Here is an 18,421-nt window from a genome sequence, read left to right as displayed (position 1 = left end):
GAAAAGAGTAGAGGTCCATGAAGAAATAAGTGAGAACAGAAGGGAATGATGAACTGAGGAAAGAAGCTGGAGGAAGGCAAGACCTGATGAGGCCTAGGAGACAGTGAATGAGAGATTGCATTGGGACAGGGCAGTGGGGTTGGTGAGGAGGGACTGCATTCCTAAAAATTTCAATATGAGGGTGAAGATGAGGGGAAAGGAGGTGAGTTAAGGATGACTCCAAGGTGTCTAGCCTGTGCAGTGGGGTGGGCAGGGATGCCTTTAGTCACAGCATTGGTCACCACTTTGACATCGTGCTATCTCTCTGTCCCTTGCTCACGTGCTAAACCACACTCACCAGCACTTTTCCACCACAGGGTGCCTGGAACATGCAGAGCACTCTTCCTCCAGATCTGCAGAGTGGCTCATTCTCATTTTTCAAGTCACAGCTTCAGTGTCCCCTCCTCGGAGAGACCTTTTGAGACCATGATATCTACTGTAGGTCCCCTGGTCATTTTGTTTATTTTAGACAACTTATTGAAATGGTCATTTATGGATTTGTTGACTTGTTTATTATCTGTTTCTGTCACTAGAGCATGTGCTTAAGAGAGCAAGGACACATAGGTCTTCTTCATAGCTTTATTTTCCAATACCTAGAATCATGATTGGCACATAGTAGGCATTCACGAGAGAGAGAGAGAGAGAGAGAGAGAGAGAGAGAAATGAAGAGAAGGAAGGAAGGAAAAGAAAGAAAAAGAGAGAAAGAACACAGGTGAAATGTGTTTGGGAGAGGGATGTTGAGTTTTGAGGTACCTGGGAGACACCCAGGAAGTGACTTCCAATGGGCAGTTGGAAAGCAGGCTGGAGACTCAGGAAATGGACTGTCACCTTGCCCAGGAAGAAAGAGGGCCCACATGGTACAAGGGTGTGCAAGCTATCCTTTTGCATGGCTGACTGCCTTTTCAAGACCAGTGTTGGGAGTTGGCTGCTTTGGGGCCCGGTGGGAAGAAGAACCCCTCTGGTGGTAAGCTGAAATTGGATCAGAGTGCTTCTCACTGCTCTCTTTAGTTCTGTTCCTGGTTCTTGCTGCTGCCCTGGCTTCGACCATTTCCCATCATTCTTCACTGCCAGCTACAAGACCCAGGATCTGAATGCAGACTAAATATTTTCATCCTTTTATCTTAAAGAGTATCTCGCCCACCTCTGATTCATGGTGACAGGAGTCCAGCTTCACCCAGGAGCTGGACTTAGTTTTACAGAATTAGAAAATGCTTTTCCCTTGTGCTTGCCTCCTACTCCATTTCTGCTGGCCTTGTGGTCCTCCTTCCTTCCATGGGACACTCAGCAGACCTGTTGCCCCTCTTTTGCAGGGTCCCCAGCTGCTGAGCAGCTCCAGGACATCCTGGGGGAGGAAGATGAGGCTCCCAACCCCACCCTCTTCACAGAGATGGACACTCTGCAGCATGACGGAGACCAGATGGAGTGGAAGGAGTCAGCCAGGTAAGGTGGGGCCCCATGAGGCAGGTGGGCACTTCAGTCTTGCACAGCCTGGGCTTGCCTGACCCTCCTAGTGGGAAGGGGTGCCTTGTACCTTGAGAGCTTCCTGGTCCACAAAGACCTTCCCACCTGCCTTCCTTGGTGTCCAGAAGTAAGGAGCAAACAGAACCTTATGACTTTCTCCTCATCCTCAAAGAAATTGAAGTTCAAGTGGGAAGACAGAACAGTCACCTATGAAACTCTGAGAGTAATACAAGGGCATATACCATTGTCCCTCCGTATCCATAGGGCACTGATTCCAGGACCCCCTGCTGATGCCAAAATCCACATATATTCAAGTCTCCCAGGTGGCCCTGTGGAACTGCCTATATGAAACATTGGCCCATATATGGAGGTATTGCATCCCATGAATACTGTATTTTTGACCCCATTTGGTTGAAGAAAACCTGTGTATAAGTGGGCCCATGCAGTTCAAAACCCATGTTGTTCAGGGGTCAACTGCATTCTTGTCGTCGTCGTTGTAGTTTTTCCAGAGATGGGGTCTCATTCTGTCACCCAGGCTTCAGTGCAGTAGGGTAATCATAGCTTACTGCACACAGGCTCAAACTCCTGGGCTCAAGCAATCCTCCTGCTTCAACCTCCCAAGTAGCTGGTACTTCGGGCACATGCCACTGCATCCAACTGATTATTTTTATTTTTTGTAGCAATGAGGTCTCACTTTTTTTACCTAGGATGTTCTTTAATATAAAATGGTTCAAGCTGAATGCTATAAAAGGGAAAGTACCAAGTAGGCTGGGGTAGACAGTGAGGGCTTCCTGGGGGAAGGAGAAGGTGTGCCAGGCACATCGAGTCTGAATGGTGGGAAAAATCCAAATGGAGAGGGCTAGTGGGCCACCGAAGAAAAGGGAACTGGCAGAGTTTGGGGCTGCAGAGTTGCAGCCATGGAGCAAAGCATGGGGAACAGAGAGCTCTCCATATATAAGGAGAGCAGAAGCTGGAGGGGAGCTGCACGGAGAAGTCACAGGAGGCAAGGGAGGGGCAGGGTAAGAGTGGTTGGCACTGCTCATATCCCCAGTGCGTGGGACAAAGGGGCCTTGGGACTTAACTGGACTGTTCAGTAGTGCCCAGTGCTCCCAAGAGCCCAAGGGGAAGGAAAGCTATGGGAAGAGGCAGCAGGAGGGACCTTTGGACAGGAAGACAGACTGTGCCGATGTTTCTCCACCTTCTTTACATGATACCACTCTGTCCCCAGGAGAAGAATTTAATTGATTTAAATCAACTTTATCAAATTAAAATTTAATTTCTTTCATTAGAAATAAGGAATAAGAGCTAGGCACGGTGGCTTATGCCTATAATCCCAACACTTTGAGAGGCCAAGACAGGGAGATTGCTTGAGCCCACGAGTTCAAGACCAGCCTGGGCAACATAGGAAGACCTCGTCTCTACAAAAAAAAAAAAATCAAAATAGAAAATTAGGTAGGCATGGTGGCACACACCCGTAGTCTCACCTACTCGAAAAGATGAGGTGGAAGATCACTTGAGCCAGGGGAAGTTGAGGCTGCAGTGAGCCATGATTGTGCCATTGCACTCCAACCTGGACAACAGAGTGAGACTCTGTCTCAAAAAAAAAAAAAAAAAGGAATAAGATTTGTCAGGCCGAGTGTAGCTGTAGAGTACCACAAGCCATTGTAATATCTAAAATATTTTCACTCCTCCAAGAACCAGTTTTTGCCTCCTTGGGGGCAATTATGCCCAAGTTGAGAGTGCATGGACTCAACTATGCCCAGGTCTGTCTCTGCATGGGGCCCACCGTGACACCCAGAGCCTGAGCTGTCCACAACCACGGCCTGGGCTCTTCCCTCGCTCATCTCCATCACTAGCCTGGGTAGTTGCTGTGTAGAACCAGAAGGCACAGGTTTGGACACCCCAGGTTTTCCCCACTCCAGGTACCCTGCAGGGGTATCTGGAAAAAAGGCCACTACGTGGACTAGCAAATAAATCCCTGCAGGCCTCAGAGAGGAACAAATCCCCAGCCCCACAGCTGGGCCTGGTCCCTGTGTGGAAGCCTTTGAATTTCTTCCTATGATCCCATTCTTTGAACACTTACTGTGCTGATCGATTCACAGGCTTGTCTCTTGCAAGTTGCACAGTGACCCTGAGTGGGCAGAACTTTCATTATCCCTGTTTTATGATAGGAAACTGAGGTGAAGGGGAGCAAGTAGCTCACCAGGGTTCAGAGCATGTAGGTAGCTGAATATGGATTCCAGTCCAGGTCTCTCTGACTCCCCACTTGAGGGATAATGGACTTTGTCTTCCCTTCATCATTTTCTCAGCCCTTTCTCTTTCTGTCTCTAACTTCCAGTGACTGTTTTGACTTCTAGGGGAGGACATAGGTCTAGAAGCAATTCTGTTGGGGTCAGAGATACATGGGGAGAGCTGCAGAGCCCAGGATGCCTATCCAAGATTGACAGGGAAGGGGGACGTTTCAAATGACCAAGACCTACCCTGGGCTATTATGTCTTAACACCTCTGAGGGGCCAGGGCCTGAAGCCACTGCCTGCCCTGAACGAGGGCCTCTCCTGCCCAGGGTGGGCAAATAGAGAGGAGGAAAGCTGGGCAGGGTCTTCTCAGGGGCCCGAAAAGGAGAGGTTGCCTTCTCCACACCCTGGACAGAGTCTGCATCCAGAACTCTTAGCCATGGTTGCCAGGACCAGACCCTGACCCTCCACGAGGGCCTATCACACACACCCATGGAGCCCTTGCCAAGAAGGCCTTATGGCCCCCAGAGACCTGACTATTGCCAAAGGCAAAACACATTGTCTCTATTCTCTCAGAGTGTGGATTCACAAAGCCCTCTGCACTCCAGACCCAGTGATGGAACTGAGAAACTGTACATGAGGCTGTTTCTAGAAGGGGTCTTCTCTTAAAACATAAAGGGGTCTGGCAGTTGCCATCTGCAAAGTAGTGGGTTTCCCTGCAAAGCAGGCTTTCTGAAGATGGCATCTGAGGAGGTCCTGGAAGAAGGGCCGTCAGGACCTCAGGATAGCCTGGCTCCAACCAGCAGTGAAAAGAAAGTGATGAACTAGAAGTTAAAGTGGCCGAACCCAATTCTAGGCAGATCCCAAAGAGGAGTAGCTTGAAGGCCAGCTTGGGGACAGGAAAATGTGAGAGAAGAGTGGCTTTCTTGACTTCTGCTCCACCCTCTTCTACTCTGTACAGCTAACCCCATCTGGTTTCCAGATAACTGTCCAAGGTATGACCAGCAAGCCCCTAGTGAAGTCGGAAGAAGGGTTTGACCATTGGCCAAGAAGCCCACCAGGCCTGATCAGTTTTGCTGGGTCCTCCTCCAGGCAAACTACAAGGTTAGAGTTGCCTGGGTCAGAGCTATTTGAGGCCTGTCACCCCCACAAAAAAACGGAAAGCAGTTTTCTCAGTTGACAGGCCAGTGGAGCCACTCAGGGAAGCTAGAGATGTCAGATGTTTCAAGAATCTAAGAATCAGCAAATCATAATGGGTTCTGGCCTTCTTAGAGTAACAGGAGAAAATGATGGGGAGTAGGGGACAGCCCCTCACATAGACACTCAGGCTCCAAGAGGGTTATGGGTCTACAATACCCATGTCAAAGAGAATCGGGGAGGGGACCCTTTAATAAAAGTATTTAATTTGCTGCAGGGAGTGTTTGCTTTATTGAGTTAGGAGATTAACAGAGTGAAAATCTCAAATCCGCAAGGAATTTTCCCTGGCAGTGCTTTGTCAGGAGTTATTAGTTTGGGGGATGTTTCAGGCCCTTGGAGGAGTCACTCCTGGAGGGATTTAAATGGCTTTTTGAGCTCTGCTGAGCCTTGCGCCATGCACATAATGGGGACTGTGTGTGCAGCGTCATTTCTAATGTGATCAATGCTGGTAGGTCAGGCTGTTAATAAGATAGATTTTTATTAACTCTGTCTCTAGCATTCACATGAGGGAAATGCAGCTGGCTGTTTGCTGTTAATGACCTTGCCTGCAGGAAGGGCTGGATCAGATTGGGTGGGGGAGACCATCTGACTGTGAGCAAACTATTTACCCAGAATTCCATCCTCTCTCCTGCCCACCTCTGCCGGACTGCAAGTGGAGGGCTGGGAAGGAGAATGACCTGGATTGGAGCCCACCCAAGTGTGGAGGGCCCTTTGGGGTTACTCAGAAATAACCAGAGCTTAGCGCCTCCCAAGAGCCATGAAAGCAAATTCCAAATCCAAGCTGCCTCTGGTCTCAACTCAGAGCAGACCACAAATACGAACTTGCCACAAGATTCTTGTGAGACACATGCTCTGAGAACGTTACTGCAATGACCAGGAAGGGGCAGGAGAAGTGGGTCAGTTGTTGGGTCAGACCAGATCAGTATGTTTTCAAAAGCCCTGAATGGTTCTATGCACATAGGCAGGGATGCTTTCTCACTCCATACAGGATGGAGAAAGCCAAGCTTTCTGTGTCAACCCTGAAATCACCCTCATTAAGATCCTCTGTAGTCCAGACATGGTGGCTCATGCCTGTAATCCCAGCACTTTGGGAGGCTGAAGCGGGTGGATCACCTGAGGTCAGGAGTTCAAGACCAGCCTGGCCAATATAATGAAACCCCATCTTTACTAAAATTACAAAAAAGTTAGCCAGGCATGCTGGTGGGTGCTTGTAATCCCAGCTACTCAGGAGGCTGAGGCAGGAGAATTGATTGAACCTGGGAGGCAGAGGTTGCAGGGAGCCAAGATCATGCCATTGCACTCCAGCCTGGGCAACAAGAGTGAAACTCTGTCTCAAAAAAAAAAAAAAAAATCCTGTATAATGCCCTCTTAACATCATTTCCCATCTTAGTGTGGGGCAGTAGGCATCCCCAGACTTCTGGTTTCACCACCCATCTGGAATCAACCTTCCAGTGGAGCTGGAGCTGCCCACTCAATTTAAAGGAGAGTAGGAAGCTGAGAGCTCCAAATGCAGAAATCAACACACTTGGTTCATTCATTCAATTAATATTTATTATCTGCAAGCCCTGAGCCTGCTAGAGATACAAAAATGGAACATGGCAGATCCTGCCCCTGCTCTCTTGGGCTCTCAGTCCAATTGGACATAGAGGCAAATAAGGGGGCATTTGGTAATGGGGGCACTGTGAAAGCAGAGCATAGGAGCATCTAATCCAGGCAGGAGGAGTCCAGGAAGGCTTCTAGGAGGAAGAGATGTTCACATTGAGACCTGAAGGATGGGTCAGAGTTAGCCAGGAGAGGGTAGGGAAGGCGGAAGAGGGTGCTGGAACCAGAAAAACAGACACATAGAGGAACAGGCACAGGTTCCCTGTGGCTGGCCTGTAGAGCAAGAGGCTGGGAATGGCAGGACTGATGATGCAGATTCTATGCCGGCCATGTTATAGTGTTTGAACTTGGTGCTGAGAGCTTTAGAAGACCACTGAAAGGTTCTAGGTGGGAAAAGGACAGAATCATGCATATCCTTAAGAGAGATCATCTGGCTTTAGTGTGGAGAATGGATAAAAGGGGGCAAGACTTGGCCAGTTAGGAGGCTGGTCCAAGGGAGAGCTGCTGGCAGTGGGGATAGAGAGAAGGGGTAGATTGAGACAAAATTTAAAAGGTAGAATTGACAGGACTTGATAACAGATGGCACATGGGGGCAGATAGTCAGGGAGACACCCAGAATTCCCACCTAAGCTAGTGGGTACCTCATGGTAGCAGCTTAGGAAACATAAATGTAGTAGTAAAGTTTTATTACATTGGGTATTTTTTGTTTTGTTTTGGGGGCAGTTGATAATGGTTCCATTTTGGATAGGTTCTATTTGAGGAAACTCCAAGTGGAGATGTCCAGAGATCATCATGTGGCCACTGTGTCTGGAGTTTAGTAGAGAAGCATAAATGTATGAGGCATCAGCATCTAGGTGGAAATCAAGCCCACAGAAAAGGATAAGGTTGCCCCTGAGGTGAACCTTATCCTTTGAAGTGAGAAGAGAGCCCAGAACAGAGTCCCCAGGAACTTCAGTATTTGCAGGATGGGCAGATGAAGAGGAACCCACAAAAGAGACTGAGAAGGGGCAACCAGGAGATTAGGAGGGGAATGGGAGGAGGGCTTCGTCCTGGAAACCAAGGGCAGAGAGACATTCAAGATGGAGGGAGGGGATAACAAGTACCACAAGAACTGAAGCGCATCTGCAGGATGGACCCGCTCCCGCAGTCTGAGAAGGGGTAGTGCAGAAGCCAGAGGGCAGTAAGTTGAGAAGAGTTAAAAGTAAAAAACTGACTTGACAGTTCTTCCAAGATGCTTGTCCATGAAGGGCAGGAGTGAAAGAAGCGTCTTAAGGGGAACATGGGCCAAGGGAGATCCTTTTGGTTTTGAGGGTAAGTGAAATATGAGCATATCGTAGGCTTACAAGAAGGGTCCAGGGGAAAGAGATTTAAAGGGAAAAGAAGCTGAGGGAGACTGCTGGATGGAGCAAGGCAGCCCTGGGCACAGGTGGAGGGGCTTCTAGCAGGGAGTTGAGGGAATTCCAGGCCTATCTCTGGTTTGAGGAGACAGGTGGGGTGGAAAAGCGATTGTAGGAGCTGCACATGGCTGATATACACGAGCCAGACAAACAGCTCCAGGCTAGCAGTCAACGCTCTCTTGTTTTATTGCAGTGGAGTCATGCAGGGAGATTTGTGGTCAGATGAAGGTTTTAAAGGTTGTTTGACTTCCACCTTCTGCTGATATACTGTTCTGAATAATTATACTCTTTGTCATTATCAAGCTGCTTTTATGTCCAGTATCTAACTTGGTCCTTCCCTCTCTCTATGCTAGTCCAAACTGAAACTTGAGGCTTATGTTGGTGAAGTAGGAAAAAGGAATTTTTATGTGAATCAGAACCTGGATCAAGCTGCAGGTAAAATGTTCCCTGAAGTCTCAGAGGCCCTGGGTTCCATCTGGTGCTCTCACAACTGGCAGTGTAAACACAGAATGAGGGTTATGCCAGGGTCTTTCATCCCTCAGGGACTTAGGATAACTTACAGTTAGCACAGCCCAGGGCAGAGCTGCATGAGAGACCTTCAAAGTCCTGCAGTTGGACAGGGGAAGCACAAGTCCACATCCACGGGGACAGCCAGGCAGTGACACAAGGCCATCACACGGTTGACCCAGGATAGTACGATCAGATTAGTTGGCCAGTGAGTGAGATTGGAAGGCTAATTAAGTGAGGAGAGATGGGAGGGACTAGAACACTCAGGGAGCTCTTCCCAGATAGGGCAGAACTGGCTGGCAGCTCCTCAGAACCCTTGGAGGTGGTCTGCAGGAGCAAACACCTCCCCCAACCAGAGTCATCCCTGGATAGCTCTCTCAGTTGCAGCTGTCAGGAGGGGAATAACCCCACCATCAGACCACCTTCATGTCAAAACCCCTACTTGGTTTACCTATTCATATATATGTTTTATATATCCAAATATATATTTAAACTTTTTATTATGAAAAATTTGAAACACAAAAAGTAGAGAATGGTTCCCATCACCCAGCTTCATCAAAGATTCATATTTATCTATATCCACCACTTTTTTTGTTTGCTTTTAGGGATGTTTTGTTGTTGTTTGCTTTTGCTGGGATATTTTAAAGGCAATCCCAAATGTTGTAAACATTTCAGTACACATCTTTATGAATTAGACTTCATTTTAAACACAACAATGCCATTATATCTCCTAATACAATTGAGAAAAATTCCTTATTATAATTGGTTATCTAGTCTAGATTCAATTTCTCTTACTGTCTCAAAAATATCTTATTTCTGTTGGTTTATACAACTTAGAATCAAAATAAGGTCTACACGTTGATTTTGGTAGTTTTGTCTCCTGTCTTGTTAGGATCACAGCCATCAGACTCCAGAGGTGCCAAAGGAAGAGTCCTGCCTAAAAACCTTTTGGCAACAGTACTTTATTTATTTATTTATTTATTTATTTTATTTTTCAATTTTTGAGACAGAGTCTCGCTCTGTCACCCACGCTGGAGTGCAGTGGCACAATCTTGGCTCACTGCAACCTCCGCCTCCTGGGTTCAAGCAATTCTCCTGCTTCAGCCTCCCAAGTAGCTGGGATTCCAGGTGCCCACCACCACACCTGACTAATTTTTGCATTTTTAGTAGAGGTAGGGTCTCACCATGTTTCCAGGCTGGTCTCAAACTCCTGGCTTCAGGTGATCCACCCGCCTCAGCCTCTCAAAGTGCTGGGATTACAGGCGTGAGCCACTGCTCCTGGCCGGCAGCAGTACTTTACACTAGAGTCAAGAGCCCCCACCCAGCATCTCCATCTCTGGCTCCCACAGCCTAATCTTAAGTGAACTGTCAGGGACTGTGTGCGATGCCCAAGGGGAGAGAAATGCCACTGTCATCATCAGGAGGTTTGGGGCTACAGGTAACAGAAACCCACTCAGGCTAACTCATACAAATGGAGGGAGCATCACTGGGACACTGGGGTGACTTCATAGTCTCCTGGGGCATGATCTCTCAAGGGCTGGGCCTGGGAAGCTGGCCTGTCCTCTTTCTCTCTGCTTCTGGTCTCTGCTTCTCTCAAGGCATCTCCTTTACTCTTTTGCAACCAGCTTCTTCTGCTTGTCCCTGCCTCTGGCCAATCCTCAGCTTCCATGTTCACATCCACCCTACTCAAGGGACCATCCCACAGCAATTCCACATTCTTCATGGAGAATCTGATCTTTCCAACTTTGGTTGCCCTATCACTGGGACCCGGATCAGAGGTATGAGGAGATATGGGAGGCCTTGCTATATCCTAGAGAGCACATCCCCATTGAAGACAGGCAGAGCAGACACCCCAAATATGTCTTTCATACATCTGTAGTAATGAAGATATGCACTTAATGTAAGCAATCCTTTGGCCACAGTTCTGCCTCTAATACCAACCAGAACTTCAGAATTCTTCAAGTTGCCTATGAGAGTATAGGTGGTGTGATTTTACAAACTCATCCTCCTCTTGAAGGAGAGCGAGACCACACCCTATCTCTGTCCATGGAGATCTGCGGATGCCACTGCAGCACTACATCAATCCCTAGAGCAGTGGAAAGGTGGAAGCTCTAACTTCTGAGTCTAGGAGAACTTTGGAGAGGCTGTTTTATCCACACCTCTCTTCTTTCATTCCAAAAATAGTTGAGGGGATGTTGTGTTAGGTCCTGTGGGAGAATTACAATGAATAAAATATGAATCTGTTCTTAAAGTGCCTATGATCTAGTACAGGTATCAGCAACCATGTTCTGTTAATGGCTAGACAGAAAATATTTTCAGCTTTTGTGCACAAATGATCTCTTCTCCCACCCTTTTATTTCCTCTCCTCTCCCCCCTCCTCTTCTCTTTTTCTCTCCTTCTCTTCTCCTTTCTCTCCTCTGCCCCCTCTTTCTCCTTCTTTACAGTGCTTTAAATATATAAAAACCATGCTTAGCTAGCTGGCCATACAAAAACAGGCTGCTTGAAGAGGGGTGCTTGGAGCCCATGAGGCATGATATTTCAACCCCAATCTGGTATAAAGCAGGCATGTGCTCATACACACAGATAACTAAAACTCAAGGTGGTATGTGCAAAGTGGTGAGAACAGGCTCTAGAATCTAAAGACATGCCTCCAAATCCTGTCTCTTATAAGCTGCATGACCTTGGGCAGGCTCCTCATCCTCTAAGGGTCTCAGTCTCCTCACCTGTACCATGAAATAGTCACAGACCTACCTCGTGAGATAGATTTAAGGATTAAATGAGATAATACATGTTAAGTGCTTAGCATAGTGCCTGGCACGTAGAAAGTACTCAGTAAGCTTTAGCTGTTGTCGTGATTAGGAAGTGTTATTTGATAAATGATAAAAAGTGTGATGGGAGTCAGAGGAAGGAGAGGTCTCCTCAACCTGGGCCCTTGGAAAGGCATTGTTATGGGAGAGGTGGCGTTTGAACTTGGCCTAGAATAGCAGAGGTGGAAGAGGCAGTGAAAGGAGGTACCAGCAGACTCTGAGGGAGGCAGACAACTGTGTAGATGACAGTCCCTTAGGGCAATTACAGGGACTTCCCAGATACACATACAAGTGGTCCTCACACAGCTTTTGGCTCCACAAGCCTCTCCCTGAAGAAGCTTGTTCAGAATTTGTCAGTAACTGTGTCTGATGGCATTCACTTAGCTGTGGGCTCCCCTTCAACCCTGAATGAGGACATGGTGTGCAGGAGGATGGACCCTTCACCAAATGCATGAGCTTGGGAGCAGAGGCCACCCCCATGTCATTCATCACAGCTCCCTGGAATGCCACACCTCTGCCCCATCACCACCAGCTGTGCCAGTGCAGTTCATCACTGTCTGGGAAGGAGTGGTTCTCCTGTAATGCCCAACTGCACTGCATCACCAAAGGCCCTCAGCAGAGGTTCCTAGGCCACCAAAAGGAAAGACTTTCATTCAGAGTGAATCAGTCAGCCATGGGAGGAAGTGGGGTTCATTACAGAACAATCTAAGACAGAAGGCCCTATCTATCTGATCCCAGTTCCAGACATATCTCATGTGTAGAGATGAAAGATCATCCTGAGTCTATTAAACACTGGACTCACTTAACTAATGATTAACTCATTCTGATTCTATATTCAGCAACTTCTTGGTGATAATTTGGCTTACCCTGTATATCTGCCCATAAGAGAATGCAAAGGCTAGAGGATGAGCGTAACAAACCCCTGTAACGATTGTAAATCTCACTGTAAATTAAATAAATTGGCCTTCAGGTTTATGCATCAGCCTTTGTGATCTTAGTTAGCATTAGACAGTGTCACTGGACCTAGTCATCTTTGGGACACTAAAAAGATACAATTTCTGAGCCTGGACTGGGGTGGCTGCCCCAAGAGGCCTGTGAAGCCTTTCTGGTGCTCATCAGCCCCTTCTGGTACCTTCTGAACTTCTCCGTATGTGTGCTGACCCTTGACCCATGCCTGCCCACTCAGTCTTTTATACTTTATAATCTTTCAAATTTACTGCCAAGTTTAGTTTATTAACATATACATGGTATGCAAAGTCATAATCAGTTGTAGAAACAACTTGTTATACTATCTCACATACATATTTTCATGCACGTGATTTTATGTAGCGTGAATTGGCCAAATAAATTGTAAGAATGGGCCAGAATTTGCTTCGGTGTTCCTCCCATTTTTTTGAGATGGAGTCTTGCTCTGTCGCCCAGGCTAGAGTGCAGTGGTGCCGTCTCAGTTCGCTGCAACCTCCGCCTCCTGGGCTCAAGTGATTCTCCTGCCTCAGCAACTTTGGGCAGGCTCCTCATCCTCTAAGGGTCTCAGTCTCCTCACCTGTACAATGAGAATAGTCACAGACCTACCTCGTGAGATAGATTTAAGGATTAGATGAGATAATACATGTTAAGTGCTTAGCATAGTGCTTGGCTGGGAGTAGCTAGGATTACAGGCGTGCACAACCACGCCCAGCTAATCTTTTTTTTTTAAGTAGAGACAGGATTTTACCATGTTGGCCAGGCTGTTCTCAAAACTCCTGACCTCAAGGGATCTTCCTGCCTCGGCCTCCCAAAGTGCTGGGATTATAGGTGTGAGCCACCAGGCCCGGCCTCAGGTGTTCCCCTTTTGAAAAATCTTCCTTCCACAGATGATTTCTTAGTGCCTCTGTCAAAGACTGAACCAGGGGAGTATCTGATGAGTCCTCAGACATCTCTAGGAAAATTCTTAATGGGTTTGTAAGTGAATTAATACTGGTCTTCAGTTTCTGTTGGGAAATTCAGTATCCTGATATGATTCATATGAAGTTAAAAAGCTTTGCTGGATAATGAAGAAAAACTTACATTTCTTACTTTTAAGAAATGAATTTGTTGGAGTCACAAAATGTATTACACACAGGCCTTAGGCAGAAAGCACAAACATGTCTTGATGCTTTGTAACTAATACACAGAAGTCAAGCTTTTGGGTAATCGGGCAGGGTGGGAGAGTTACAGAATAAAGTTGGTGAGGCCATGTAGATAGAGTGATCACAGTGTGGATATATAGTTTACAAATTTTAGTTGAGTAGACTTCTTGTAAGAAACAAATTCACACCAATATAATTATTAAAACAAATGTTTAGAGGCAACATAGCCTTAGCATTAAAGGTTACATGCATTGGGAGATTACATTTTTTAAATTAGAGTGTCCTAAGGGGGATTTTGCAAACAAACTAACCATGACACAATTTAATTATAATGATATTCAAAATAAGTATAGATAGAAGCTTCTCTTCAATCACAATGTTTATGTATATCCTCCAGATTTTAGTCTTATCTAACCACACATAATGGGCAGCCTGTTGTTTTATCATCTCAAGGATCTGTGTCTTCCTTTTAAAAAATATTGATGTCTGATTCTCAGTCCCCTGAGGTTGACGTAATTAGTCTGAGATTCAGCCTGGGTTTTAGAATTTGTAAAAAGCTCCCAGATGATTCTAACGCAGCCATTGAAAACTGCTGATATTTACTCTAGCCCAGCAGGATCAGTAGGAGTTATGAAGTTTCCATCTGAGGAGAGAACTAGAATTCAGGTCTCTTAGTTTTCAACCCTTTCCAGATCCTTCTTGAAAGAGAGCCTCCTCTTCTTCCATCCTGTGATTTGAGCATTGGAAACCTTGGCTGTACCTGGTAGCTAGCCTCATGATGCTTTCTCCTGCTCTTGTTATTAATAGAACAGCAATGTCCTCTAATCGTATCTCTGACCGAGTTACTAGTCACAGAAAAAGCCTCAGTTCTGGCCCTGCTTTGTGTGACAGAGAGCTGCTTTCTGTGACAAGTGACATTTCAAGGTTCCTTGTAGCTCCATTCCAGTCAGGAGGGGGGCATCTGGTGCCCACCCCGGCATGCAGAGTTGGGAGTCTACACCCAGGCTTGGGCAAAATCCTTAAAAGGTAAAGCTTTGCTGGATAATGAAGGAGAACATGGAGATTTTCTTTCCACTTGACCTGCTTCCCCAACTCTAATTCCCCACTTTTTGAAGCCAACCATGGTATAAAGTTCACTTTGCAATGAGTTGTTTGGGATTACACATGAACCTTATTATCCGTATTCCACAAGTTTTTAAACTTGGCTTTGACCAGAGGCTTTTTACAGAGGCTATTCCTTTATTCATTCTGGAGAATGTTTAAGGATTTTATTATGGAAAATTCAAATTTATACAAAAGTAGTATATAGCAGAATGAACCCCCACCTGCCCATCACCCAGCTTCAACAGTTAACAGCTAACTCACAGCAAATCTTGTTTCTCTGTCCCCAACCTACTACCCCAGACACACACGCTAGATCAGGTTGACACAAATCCCAGACACCACATCATTCCGTCTGTAAATATTTCACTATGTCTCTAAAAGATAAGGGCCTCTTTCTTTCTTTTTAGATACAGAGTCTTTCTCTGTCGCTTTCCCTTAAGCTTCATTGCAGTGGTGCAATCACAGTTCACTGCAGCCTCAAACTCCTGGACTTAATCCTCCTACCTCAGCCTCCTGAGTAGCTGGGACTACAGGCATATGCCACACACCTGGCTAATTATTTTATTTTTTGTATAATGGAGTCTTGCTTTGTTTCCCAGGCAGGTCTCAAGCAATCCTCCCACCTCAGCCTCCCAAAATGCTGGGATTACAAGTGTGAGCCACCATGCGCAGCTTCTGAGTATTTTTAAATATACTTAAACAAAATGAGTTTTAAGCTTTTTTTTCCTAGTCATTTCCTCATAGCGAGATCTCACCCACAGTGGTCAGTGAGGTCTTGTTACCCTCAGGCAGGAGGGAGCAAGCATTTAATACGGTTGATCTGGGCAGGAGACCATAAGGGGACACCAGAGAGGAAGCAATGGCACCTGTCTTCAAAAAGCTTAATGTATATTTGGCATTTGTTATATACCAAAGCAATCGTAAAACATGATTGGCTACAATTAATTATTAATTTAGGCACTGAGCCTGAATTAATTCATTAATTATTTTAGGCTCTGAGCCTAAGAAGTTATAAACTTTACCTAGAATAGTCTGGAGCACAGAGTTGCCTGGATCCCATCTGTTTTTATTCTGATGTCAACTGGTCTAGGATATGACTGAGACATGAAGATTTTAAAGGTATCTAGGGTATTCCTATATGCAATCAAGCTTAAGTATCACTGTCCTAGAACAGTGGTTCCCTAAAGTGCTTCATGTTGAGAACCGTCCTAGGGTGTTATAGGAGAAATAAGCAGAATACCTGGCAGAGGCTTTGTGGAGGAAGGGGCACTCTCGCTGGGCAGTGGAAAACAGAGAGGAAATAGGACATTCTGCATGATCTCAGAGGTGATCTGCAGACCAGCAGCATGACCACACCTGGGAGCTTATTAGAAATGTAGAATCTTTGACCTTATTCCAGACCTGCTGAATGAGGATCTGCATTTTGACAAGATCCCCATGCACATTAGTTTGAGACACACTGGTGTAGTAGAGTGTGTACTGTAAATGAACTTCCATTATAAAATCGGAGAAACTAAAGCATGGCATAACCATGCTAGAAAGGAGACCCTTTCAGCTGGTGTTCTTGGAGCCATTCTAAGGGAAAGAGGCCATGTCCTGCTGTATAATTAGAATCAGACCTATGTGAGCTACATTTGCTGCGTTGGGACCCCATATAAGTTGAACTATCCCTAAGTCACACCATCCTATGTGCCTACAGAGCAGGGGCTCCTGAACCCACAGGGTGCAGTCAGATAACCTGGGAGTTTCCATGGCAGGGTCACCCTCCTGGCAGGGTAACCATCCAGGCATTGGTATTTTTATAAATCTCTCCAAGTTATTCTAATGGACAGCCAAGGTTGAAAACCACTGCTATGGATTTTTGGTCCTCCATGTTTCCTTTTCCATTCAAGGTGAAAGTGAGCTAAATTTCTAGCTGTAGCCATTGAAAACACAAAATTAAGTTCCAGGTGGAAGGCTTAATGATGTAACATCTGGATTCCCAAAATAGTTATAGAGGGGACTAGAGAGGTATCCCTAGTTAAGTGATCTCATATTCTGGAATTTCTTAAATTAAATTTTCTGGATTCTGGTAGCAGAGTCTAATTCTGGCATTGGCTTAAAACTGGAGACAAGTAATTTAGTGTTTCTGCACGCTGTTCTCATGTGGGTTACCACCCTTGTCTGTGTGTGTATGGGGTTAATGTTTGGTGTATGTACAGTACAAATAGTTGAAGTCCTGAGAGGTGGAAAGGTCTGCATGTCTTTGCTATCTGCTATCTGGAGTTAGTAGAGGATGTTTCAAAGAGGAAGCATTGCTCTTATCACTCCTTCAGGTGGAGTTGCATTTGTGTGGGCAGAAGACTGAAGAATGGGATGTCGGGGGAGAGAGCTGCCTGAGACTATCTGGCCTAGGATGTTTGTGAGACAGTGAAGAGAGCAACCCACCGAAGTGGCCCTGTGCACTGGGCCACACATCACACCTTTAGGTGGATGGGTAAGGCCATGGAGTAGCAAAAGAGTCTTTGGGAGGAGGGTGACAGTTCAGTTTATCTTTTGTATCATTTTTGAGCAAAAAAAAAAGGGCAATCTGAATGGGAGGTTGGTCCTCAGGAAGAAAAGTTGAGCATCCTCTCAACTAAAACATTTGGACTGGCTGGGCACGGTGGCTTGTACCTGTAATCCCAGCATTTTGAGAGGCTGAGGTGGGTGGATCACCTGAGGTCAGGAATTTGAGACCAGCCTGACCAATGTGGTGAACCCCCGTCTCTACTTAAAATAAAAAAAAAAAAAAAATAGCCGGGCCTGGTGGCAGGCACCTGTAATCCCAGCTGCTCAGGAGGCTGAGACAGGAGAATCACTTGAACCATGGAGGCAGAGGTTGCAGTGAGCCGAGATCGCACCACTGCACTCCAGTCTGGGTGACGAGAGTGAAACTCCGTCTCAAAAAAGAAAAAAAAAAAAAAATTTGGACTTATCCTTTGGTCTATTCCTTGTAAACTCTTATGTTAATATACCTTTTAGAAACCTCTTACTTTCAATATCACATAGTCTTGGATCTGCCATAATTTAAATGATATTTCCCAAACAGATTTCTCCACGAAAGGTCAGCTACAACTTGTCTGCTTGGTCTCTGGCTCCAGCTCCCATGTTTCAGGTCTTCACCTCCCAGTCCTTCTCTAATCAGATCTCCCCATCCTGTGTCCATTTGATTCCCGAGGATCCCACCAGGTGCCTGGTTAACTTGTCTCAAATAAATGTATGGAACAAAGGTGTTCAACATTGATAATGCAAAATATACAGTTACATGAAGAGGAAATCTGATGAAGGAAAAGTTGTTCAATCTCACTAGTAATCAGAAGAGTGCAAATGGGAGATAATTTTTCAATTACCAAATGAACAAAGGTGAAAAAGAATGAAAATACCGAAGTCTGGGAGACTTCAGGGAAATGTAAGATCTCACTGGTGGCACTGGGCACTGACACAAGCTTTCTGGAAAACAGTTTGGTAATGTTTGTTATAAATGTAAAAATGTGCAGACACAGCAATTCCACTTCTGAGAGTTTATCCTAAAGAAATTATTGAGCAGGGACTAAGGATGTTCTGACCAGCCTTAATTAATAATAAAAAATAATTAGAAATAATCTGAATGTCCACCAGTTGAGAACTGTTCCTATCAATTATGGTACGTTCAGACAGTGGAATACTAGAAAGACTTCAGAATGATGTTTTTTTCTTTTTTTTTTTTTTTTTTTTTTGAGACAGAGTCTCGCTCTGTCGCCCGGGCTGGAGTGCAGTGGCCAGATCTCAGCTCACTGCAAGCTCCGCCTCCCGGGTTTACGCCATTCTCCTGCCTCAGCCTCCCGAGTAGCTGGGACTACAGGCGCCCACCACCATGCCCGGCTAGTTTTTTTTGTATTTTTTTAGTAGAGACGGGGTTTCACCATGTTAGCCAGGATGGTCTTGATCTCCTGACCCGGTGATCC

At 45.9% G+C, this 18,421-nt stretch overlaps 1 protein-coding gene across 3 annotated transcripts in view; it reads left to right on the top strand.

Moving 5' to 3' along the window:
- Positions 1-18,421, top strand: part of SLC4A5 (solute carrier family 4 (sodium bicarbonate cotransporter), member 5) — a 144,720-nt gene that overhangs the window by 66,015 nt on the left and 60,284 nt on the right. For all 3 annotated transcript variants that reach the window (XM_011946047.1, XM_011946045.1, XM_011946048.1), the window contains one exon: positions 1,350-1,479. In XM_011946047.1, the coding sequence (XP_011801437.1) occupies positions 1,350-1,479 (130 nt within the window). The remainder of the gene's footprint in view (positions 1-1,349; positions 1,480-18,421) is intronic.

Source organism: Colobus angolensis, unplaced genomic scaffold (genome assembly GCF_000951035.1).
Source record: "Colobus angolensis palliatus isolate OR3802 unplaced genomic scaffold, Cang.pa_1.0 Scaffold249, whole genome shotgun sequence".
NCBI classification, from domain to species: domain Eukaryota; kingdom Metazoa; phylum Chordata; class Mammalia; order Primates; family Cercopithecidae; genus Colobus; species Colobus angolensis.
The sequence above is the reverse complement of the archived record's forward strand: the minus strand, read 5'-3'. Positions and strand labels throughout refer to the sequence as shown.